This window comes from Panicum virgatum, chromosome 5N (assembly GCF_016808335.1).
Source record: "Panicum virgatum strain AP13 chromosome 5N, P.virgatum_v5, whole genome shotgun sequence".
NCBI lineage: Eukaryota > Viridiplantae > Streptophyta > Magnoliopsida > Poales > Poaceae > Panicum > Panicum virgatum.
Window position 1 is genome coordinate 27,788,509 of NC_053149.1, and position 10,716 is coordinate 27,799,224.

Sequence of the window (10,716 nt, forward strand, 5' to 3'; positions counted from 1 at the left end):
TTCTTCTCGAGGCAGGTTTTTCCTGCACGCCAGTTTTCCTGTCCGTCCTGTGCGCGCACGCCTCTGGTTTCTATTTTTGTTTCCCAATGTGGCTGCCCTAGTTTGGTTTCACGGGGAGTCGGGACATACCGGCTGCATAGTTCACACATTCAGCGAGGAAACAAAAATACTGATAAAAGAACTAACGAAGAAAGCACCGGTTAAATAGAGCAAGCGAAAGGTTAAATAACGTTGAGACAGCTTAAAATGTGATTTATGAGTAAGAAAGTTTAGGGTGTTTTTTCCCTGAAGCTTTGTCCAACGATAAACCTCCACAAGATATTAGATTTGCCGCATCATATTTTTGTCAAACAAGAAATAGAGAATGTCAAGCTGAATGCGGAGGAGAGGATAATGTGATATTGATGAAAGGGCCATTAATATTTTATAATTCGTCAATTGACTCAATGTTTTTGCATTAACGCCACAAAGCAGCAGCGCCTCAGCTAGCTGTAAAGTTTGACATGCTATTTCTTGTGCCCAATTCTTCCGCAAGCCTTCACTCCATTCTCTAGGTTGTCACCTACGATAAGCAAGCATCAATCAGCAGAGGACAACAGGTCTACGCAAAGAAATCAACCAAAAGAATACAGGCGTGGGATCCGCATAGTATAATGAACAACAATATTTTCAAGTCAAAAGCTTCAGAACTTTTGGAATGATTAGCAAGTATGTTGATCCCGATATATTAACTTGCATCAGACAATCAAATCAAACTAGGTCTGCACCTAGCACCGAATTTGCATCAGGCAATCAGGACATTTTCCATATTGTTGACGTCTATTTAGGGCCAAAACACAAATGCGCTAGATCGCGCAGCGCGAGGAGAAGCACCTTGCAGCACCTCCTGCGAAGATCCGTCGAACGCTCGCCCGGGAGGGACCTCGTCAGGGCATACGCACGGCGGTTTGCCCTAGGCTCGGCAGGCCAGCTAGGACGCCCACTAACGCCGTGGAGACAAGAGACGAACATCACATAGAGTTGGAAAAAATTAAGGCAAAAAGAGTAAAAAAGATAAAAGTGTTTGATAGATTCGATTGAATAATCACAATCGACCGTGACCTTTTATATTTATAGGTTGGGGTGAACTTATCCCGCAAAGAATCTTTTTACAGATCTAAATCTACAAGAGTCCTAATAGAACTCGAATTCTAGGTTGACCGGTCAGACCCACCGGTCAGACCTGTCGGTGCTTTGCCAGATCTGAAATAGGGCTGACCGGTCAGACCGCTTACGGGCACCGGTCAGACCGGTCTGCCAATTTTGGTTATCAACATATGTCCTCCTGTTTTTTTTATAATGCTTGCATGGCAAAAAAAAAAAACAAGCTTATGGACCAAAATTGTATCAAGATGATGATAAACATGCATCGGCCATATTTTGTTCTAAGGACGATAAATTCTATCGGTCGTATCTTACTTCTTCAAGCTGATGACGAAACAACTTGCTTAGACCTCCATACCTGCTTCATGGTCGCCAACTTTGCAGGTACTAGAGATGACAGCGGATCAGGTTCGGGGCGGGTATCTGTAGATTTCGGGTTTGCGGGTTTCGGATTTGGTTCCTAGTTTAGACCCGCGGATTTGCGGGTTCGGGTACCCGAAATTATTCGGGTTTGGAGCGGATCCCTAAATTAACCCACGGAGCTCCATCGGGCCCGAAATCTTTGGCCCAATAAAAACCCATATAGCAACCCTAACAATATATACGTGGAATCTTATTCACCAGCAACCTCACCCCACCCGTCACCCCATCCTCCTGCCGCCTCCCGTGACCCGTGAGTCCTGTCCAGCGCTCCAGCCCCGGCCTCCTGTGATTCTGCAGAGCAGCGCTCCAGGCCTCCAGCCCGCCATTGCACCCATCGCCGGCCGCCCCCGGCCCACGATCCACAGCCGCAGCGTCCCCAGGACCAGAGAACCCCAACGTCCCGCGCCCCTGGTCGGACTTGTGGAGGCGGAGGCGCACGGCCGGCGCCGAGCGAGCAGCTCGCCATTAGCTGGCGGAGGCCGCCCGGCGGCCAGCGCTCTCGCAAGCCCGCACCGGCGTCTCGGCGGCAAGGGCGCACTCCACTCGGCATCTCGGCCCGCAGGCTCGCAGCTCGTTGGACTTCGTCTCGGCTGCAAGGGCATGAATTTGGGTTTCGGATTATCCGTTGGGTTTCGGGTATCCGCGGATTTCGGTTTTGGGTATGGTTCGGGTTTCGGTTTTGGGTGCCCGGACACTCCACCCGAACCGAACTTGACCCGTTGCCATCCTTAGCTGGTACAATCTCTGTTTGTTGTTCCATAGACTCTTTTTTGTGCATTCGTTGCAGCCTCCTCTTTTGAGTGTGAGATAAGTCTGAGGGACACAATCTCAGCTATGTATACTTAGAACATTGTTTGCTATTATTCTCATACTGTTTAGCACATGCACCGATCTTGGCCAAATTACCATTAGCAGTAATCGGTCGTTGTGATGAACCATACTTTGAATATGAAATATGATATTGTATACCATATGGTTGCATGTGCATCCTGTTATAATCCAAATGCGTATAATAACAAGGATTCAGCCAAAACCATAGAGCAACCGGTCCTGAGTATGGCATAGTAGCACATTTACCTTGAGATGGACGAGGATCTAATTGCTCTCAAGATCTTGATGATGCCTTCTCATCTTTAGCTTCGTTTGGCCGTCTCCTTTGCTTCTGGGTGGCTCCCATCTTCTCATATTTGGCCATGAGCACCTTGAAGCTTGGCCTTATCCAATTTTTGGCTTTGGAAGAATTTCCAGATTCACTGGATGCACAGGTCAGACCGGTGTTGGCGCCGGTCAGACCGGTCTGGACACCGGTCTGACCGGTTCCATCAGAACCATTCGCTTTGAGATCATCTTGCCCCTAGCCGAACTTGGTTTTTGTTCAGCTATATTATTTGAAACATATTCAACTTTTGGGTCAATTTGTTCAACAAAACTAGCCGATGTTTCTTCAACGGTCGACTTTTTCTATCCTTTGTGTCAAATCTAAATTTTTACTTAACCTCCCATCTTTTGACACGATAGACTTGTCTAGTCATCTTATGTGTCTTTTTCTGCACAGACCAATTTTTATGATTAAAACGGTCATTGCTGGTAGGTGGTGACCTTTTAATTGCCGATTCCTTATATGTAATATAATCTGAACAAAAATATCTTGAAGGAAACGGCATATACGAATTATAAGACCATGGAGGATATGAATAATGCATATTAAAATAAAATTCTCATGGCACATGTAAAGATGATCCATATGATGGAAACGGCATTGACATGTGAGGATTACACAATTGCCAATTCCAATAATTGAATTTCTGTTTTGGAACAGATTTGGTTTGTTTGGAATTTTTAGACCGACTAGCAACATTATTTTGCTTTTTAGATTTAGCCGGAAGCTCTCCCAGAACGGGCTTCGGCTTTTCCTTCTGATGCTTTCTACGGCCTTTGGCTTTAACAGTTTTCCAAACGCCAATCTCTGGTTTTTTGGGTTTAATCATCTTAGGTTTTGCTTTGTTCTGCAAAACTCCAGATGAGCCGGTTAGACCGATCTTAAGACCGGTCAAACCGATCGCGGTGCAACCGAAACCTTTGCCTTTATTTTGTTGCCCCCGAACATTGTGGTACTAGATATAGTTTCTGTGCTCTTGCTATGGGGTTTCAGGTTAACAACTTCAGCCTGAAACGGCCGAATTATATCTTGACCAGCAACATCACAAGTTGGCAAATTTTTGCAAGGATTATGAGTAGGCTTCTCAACAACTGACTTTTCAGGAACAAGAATTGTATCTACACTCTTCTTTTTATTAATCAGCTCATCCACAAAATTAAGCAAATCAGTTATGAACTTAGCCGTGGACTTACAATGCTTTGGTAGATCGAACATTCTATACTCGTTGATGGAAAACATCTTCATCATGATGATGCCTTACTCCGTTACCCGATAACAATGAGTATGCATATTTATGGCGATGCCCTTGCGTAGGTCTTCAGGTAATCCTTCAAGCGTTGTCATGCCACTGGAGTTTCAAAGATCGGCAATGATAGCCAGATTCTCTTCCCCAGCGGAGTCGCCTAAAAGTATGTTGACGACTTTTTAGGACCAACACACGAATGCGCTAGATCGTGCAGCGAGAGGAGAAGCTCCTTGCAGCACCTCCTACGAAGATCACTCGAACGCTCGCCCGGGAGGGATCCCGTCAGGGCATACGCACGGCGGTTTGCCCTAGGCTCGGCATGCCAGTTAGGGCGCCCCCTCACGCCATGGAGACGAGAGACGAACAACACATAGGGTTGGAAAAGATTAGGGCAAAAAGAGTAAAAAAGATAAAAGTGTTTGATAGATTCGATTGGATAATCTCAATCGACCGTGACCCTTTATATTTATAGGGTGGGGTTGACTTATCCCGCAAAAAATTCTTTTACAGATCTAAATCTACGAGAGTCCTAATTGTACTCGAATTCTAGGTAGACCGGTCAAACCGGTCAGACCCATCGGTCAGACCGGTCGGCGCTTTGCCAGATCTGAAATAGGGCTGACCGGTCATACCGCTTACGGGCACCGGTCAGACCGGTCTGCCAATTTTGATTGTCAACACATATCTGAACAAAAACATGTTGCATATCTGAATTCTGAACATGTACTCATATTAATAAAAGGTACTCATGAGCCAACACTCTATAGGAAAACGGTGACTGATAATACAGCAGAAAAGTGGTATATAATTATATGATGAAGTAATACAGACCAATCAGATCTCAGATGCAATGTTTAGATTTTTTTTCTAAAGGGTATCCCTTAGGCTGAATCAAATCAAGTAGAGGTGCAGGCAAATTGGACGGGACAGGCAGAGTTTACTGAGGAGCGAGAAACAATTGACCGACAGATTGAGTAATTTGCACAGACCTCTCCTGTGTGCTCTCAAACACGGCAATCTTGGGATTGATAGGCATCCTATCCACCAACCTCCGACCGGTGTCCATCCTAGTGGAGAAATTGAAAGGAGCATAGTCATGACTCATGAGTAAGAGGACTAGTAAAAGTGGATACAGCTCAGTTAGGAACCTAGGTTTAGGTAGTTTGTTTGCAAAATCAATCTAACAAGTTTTGAAATTGAAGTGCCAAGCCAATATATGTGGTAAAGAGGAGACTATTTAAGAATTTCACTGACAATTAAAAAACAATTGATGCGCATATGACCTTCTAGTTGAGTGGTCTTGTGGCGAACAACGCTGAACGTCTTCAGTGTGTGACGGCAGCGAATCCGCACATATACACAGATATTAGAACAAGAAAAGCAGATGGAAGGAGCTACGAGTTTTACTACCCACGCAAGTTTGAGTGATATCTGGGAACGAACTAAAGGTATCTTGCCTTTAGGTCAATTGTGCAGCGTATAATTATGCGTAAAACATGTATCTAATCTAGTAATAACTATAACCTGGGAATAAATTTCAATATACGTGCTATCCACTGATCACTGCATAAACTTTAATGTAGGGGAATCAAAATACATCTTCGTAAAGGCACATAAGGAGTCGAAGTTTCATAAAAAAAAAACATAAGGAGTCGAAGGAAGAAGTGAATGGCAGACAATGACGCACCGGAAGGCTCCATCCGCGCAGGGCCTCTCCAGGACGGCCGGAGGCGGGTGAATCGAGGGCGCGGTGCGGGAGGAGGAGACTAGTACCAGGATGGCAGGAGGACGGGAATCGGCACCCGGCGCGGACGTCTGCAGCTCGCCGTCAGGGCGCGGGAGCAGCCGGGGCGAGCAGCTGGACGGCGCCGCGCCTAGACCATCCGCGTGCCGCCCTGCTCCTTGGGCCCGCGTGCCGCCCTGCTCCTTGGGCCCGCGCGCCGCTCGCTGCCCCCGCGCGCAAGGCCGCCTGGACCTGCCTCGCGCTGCACGTGGCTGGCCCTCGCCGCGCAGCTCGTGGAGGGGGGCGTGCTCGTCGGGGCGGTACGGGAGCCCGCCGCCGCGACCGCCGCCAGCTGCCCGCCCGATCAATGTCGCATTCCAATGAAACGAAATTTCTTGCCAACACGCACAAATTTTTTTGGCCATCCGAGTTTACCGCCCCACGCTATTTTGACGATTAAACTCCCAGATCGTATCGAACCTTTCATTGATCATGATTAAACTATCATTTGGAACATAAACATATATATTACCTCAGTAATTGACATCTAGACATTTAGTACTCACTTAGGTGTCATATTTTGGCGATTTCCGTATCTGCTTAGGTGCCATATTTTGACGATCACGTCTAAAAGTATAGTCTCTGTTTAGTTGTCATATCTGAATATCGTGCTTAGTAATATTTTCGTTTTTCTTGCCACCACCACCTCTAAAAGCAAACAACTAATAATATTTCCATTTTTCTTGTATTCAAATATGTTTGTATTGTAATATATGATTCTATTCAAAATATCCTCTATTGCTTTGTACTGTAGAAGTTGTAAATATCTCATCCGTCGTCAACTTCCCCATAAAGGGAAACTCCGATGTCGTAAGATGAGGAAATTGAGCAAATCGCATCCCAGATGGACTAGGACGATGAGAGCGACGCTGGAGTTCAATTACGAGATGACGAAGGTCCCTAGATAGGACAAGGGGTTTATGTAGCAGGAGTTTGGTGCGATCTATTAGATCCACATCCGTGGACTTAGAGAGAAAGGTGTTCAAGGTCAAAGTTTGATCTGGATTACGTTTTGAGTTCAATTTGGGTAAGGACTCACAAGTGAGCATTTATTATACATTTTCAAGGACTATGCGTAATGAGTTGCCAAATTCGGGTATGATCCATGCAGGAGGGTCCGACATGAAGAAGTAGACTTCGAGGCCAAACACAACAGAGGAAGAACTTGAAGGCAATGAAAGCTCTGGTCCGGAACCTCAAACTACTTCCTCTGGCAACCAAAATAAAAGAAAATAGGGTCAGCGTGGAAGAAACAAATACCCCGAAGGCCAATGGTTGGTCAACGTAGTTAGTGCAGTAGGCAAGCCCATAGAGCCTCCAGTGGTGTGTACAAAGTTTCGGAGCACACTCGGTTCTATAATAAGAACAAAGATGGTTTTGGATCCAACGATCCCCGATTGGCCAACAGTTCCTGAGGGAAGGAAGGAAGCGATGTGGCAACTATTGAGCAAAACCTTTATTTTGCCAAGAGGAACTCAAGATAGAGTCAAGCATTAAGCTAAAAAGATGTTGGGTGAGAGTTTCTGCCGGTGGAAGAATGAACTAAATACCAAAAATGTGCAGAAGGGCTAAACACCATTTAAAGATTATGGGGACAGCATACCAGCACAAATGGAAGAGTTTGTTTGGCAAAAGAACTCTGAAGAATCTCTAGCTCTAAGCAAGGAAAATAGAGGTCTAGAAATAAGCAATATACATAAAGTCCGTCTTGGCTCGAGTGGATACCAAAGGAAGGCCGAACAGTGGCGGCGTGAAAGAAAGGCCGCAATAGCCGCAGGGCAACCTGACCCTTTTGCAGGCCTTACTGAGCATGGCTGGTTCTGGCTTGAAGCTAGAAAGTCTAAGATAGTGGAAGGCAAGTGTTGACGGCCCTTAAGGGCAAAATTAGACCATCAACTTCTGCAGCGTTTCATAACATTCCGTTCACCAATCTTAGTTGCAGGGCTTATAGCTAATCAATTCCACGAGTTTTGGTGAATTGTGACTTGCAGACACCCACGAGTAAAATACAAGGGAAAACACAAGTGAACGCAGAAGAAACACACAGAAGATCCTGTCCTGCGTCACACTTATAATATGTGCCCATTTGACACATGTGGCAGAACCACCTGAATTATCCCGACTCAAGTGCGCTAGCCATCACCATAAAGGCAACACCGACTCAAATGCACTTCAAATAGAACAATTCTTGGTCTGTCGGGTAACGTCCCGATACAACCACTGGATCTCGAATCGAACAAGCATACCCCGCACGAAGGTGAGTCCAGAGATATTACAACCATACATTTTACAACACAGATATAATAGTTATTACAACAAGTTCAAAGTATTATTACAGGTCCAAACTCGGTAAAACGTTATACAAGACATAAGTTTAAAGTTCAGAGTTTAAGTAGCGGAAAGAAAACATGACGGCTACAACACGTCGCAAAATGATACGAAGCTAGCCCAAGCCAGGTATCACTTGTCGGGGTCATTGCCGGCCGGAGACGGATCCCACTCTATGGACCAGCCAGAGGGCAAAGAGTAGGGCCAAGTCAGACTAGCGGTCTGGTCCTCAAAACTCATACCTGAAACAGGATTCAACAGCAAGGCTGAGTATACTAATACTCCGCAAGACTTAACCGTCAACGAATATACTTAGTCCACTTAGCTATACTATGCAGGGTTCTGTAAGGCTCTGGTTTTTTCTTTTGCTGAAAAGCAACAAAGAGTAGGTCCTTAATTTCACATTTTAGCTTTCAATATTCTAGTTGATTAACCATTCTATGTAAGCAACTAATTCTAATCAACCATGGTAGAACTTTAGTCAAACATCAAGATTGATCATAATAATATTACTCTTATTACTCGGTGTGGCAAAGGGATCAAGTAGTCTCAATATCCGTGAGAGATGGACGATTCGAATCGGATTTCTAACCTTGCAAGGTAAACCTAACACACACGTTTGGAACACCGTCGGGTCGTTCCCAAACAACCGTTGACCTATCATTCCGGCTTGTGGATAGGGTCACTCTCCCCGACTACAGGGCACCAACGTCCTCCCTGTACCCGTGGTGTTGCGCAACATAAACATAAATAAAAACCTATCTCTAAGAGAGAGTGAAAGGTATATCCACTCACCGGTTTGATCAGCTACTAGGCTTACCATGTACCATATTTACGGCCTGTGGCTAGTATGTTCAAACACTTAACCACCGTACGTTCAAACACTTAACCACCGCTACCACACACCGCGACCTTAGCAGAATTCATCAACACAGACGGGGTCTCACCCAAGGTCATGATATCGAACATGACCGCATCCGACGTCCTTATAGTGATTCCAGAAAGTAAACAATCAACTCCTATAAGCCCGCGAGTGATAGGCAATCACTCGACTTTTACGGGTCCTATAAGCATAGCAATTACTCGAACTCAAATCTAGTATTCAGTACATAGGTTCCTAGGATCATGCATCTAGGGTTTCAATTCAAATCCTAAGAACTGTAAATGCACAAATAAGTAGTATATAAAGTGCATAATTTGAAATAGTGGGTTTATGTCCGGGGCTTGCCTTCGCGGTAGTCACTAGCTAGATCAGCCTTGGGCTCTTCCGGACTTTGGCCCGGGTCTTCAGTCAGTGTAGCGGCGTTCACCTGGGCTTCTTGATCACCTCCTTCGGACTCTGGAATCAGCTCGTACGTCCCGTCCGCTAGAACAGTCGTATCTATATGTGATGCAAGAAACGGTATTACAACATACACACTTCGCGATAAAGTTGCACTCTAATAATTAGTAAACACAACTTAGCATATGGTCAATCATTTATAGAGTAGTTACTTAACATGTCTTACTACACAAAACAACATGATTAACCTCACAAGACAACTTGATTATCTTCACAAAGTAAGTTTTAGTTAGTTCACATAGTATGTAAATCATGGTTTGCTAAGAATTAAGTAACTCAGTACACAACCAGCATTTAAATTCAGAAAAATTACTTCAAACAGGAAGTACATAGTGAAATCTATCCTGTAAATTTCATACCATTTCATGCAGCCAATTATTCAGAATAAAACATTTACTCAGACAGCACCTAGAACAAGATTAAATTCTACAGACTAAATTAGAGCAAAACAGATGTTATAAATTTAACAGGATATCGATATGGAGCTAACACAGCTAATGTAAATTTTTCAGAATTTATATAGGCTTGAAACAGAAGTAATAATATTGACAATATCAAATCACATATGGTAAAACTAATTAGTACAGAAAGTTCTATAATGTTTATGGATCCTAAATTTTACAGACATGAACATATGTCCAAAATAGAGTTCCAAATATTCTCAGATTTTTCTATACAAGGAAACTATTTATTATATTTAAAGTCTACTTAACAAACATTAAATCAAAGATATAGTTAAATAGATTTAAAATTTCCCAAACTTTCGCAAGCAAGGTTTTAGTGACATTCATGCATGGAAAAAGTTTCACACTCAGAACTTTAATATTTCTACCAGCATAAATACATTAGTAAAACTAGTAGATCTAGGAATCTTGAAACTTTGACTTAGTTAATGATGTCAAAAAGGGTTCAAATTTTTACCAAGTACTAGTAACACTGCAAGACACATTCTAGCCAAAAACCACATGAAGTTACTGAGTACAACTCTTAGAACAATTAAAGCCTATTTATTCTATTCTTTTTCTTGAATTAACATGCAAACCAAAACTGAAGATGTGTAAGTAACAAAACTTTAGGTTTTGTAACAAGGATTCCAAAACATTTGGATTTTTATTTTTCTTATTTTTCTACGAATTTCTCGGCATTTTCAAAATTCACTAATTTGAATTCTAGAGTTCATGTACATTTCTCACTTTAACCCCTGGAAGTTTTTGAATCCTAACCAATAGGGCCTTGGCCGGAGTCAGAGCAGAGGGAGGGGTTTGACCGCCGATTCCAGCAAGATGGGTCGC

At 43.8% G+C, this 10,716-nt stretch overlaps 1 protein-coding gene across 1 annotated transcript; it reads right to left on the bottom strand.

Annotated features, from left to right (window-relative positions):
* Nucleotides 1-200: 200 nt before the first annotated feature.
* On the bottom strand, nucleotides 201-6,119 carry LOC120674720 (protein argonaute 14-like). Its single transcript, XM_039955859.1, has 3 exons — nucleotides 5,659-6,119; nucleotides 4,961-5,038; nucleotides 201-562 (listed from the first exon to the last, which is right to left on the bottom strand). The coding sequence occupies exons 1-3, from the start codon at nucleotides 6,117-6,119 to the stop codon at nucleotides 559-561; spliced, it is 543 nt and encodes a 180-aa protein (XP_039811793.1). The 3' UTR covers nucleotides 201-558.
* Nucleotides 6,120-10,716: the final 4,597 nt, after the last annotated feature.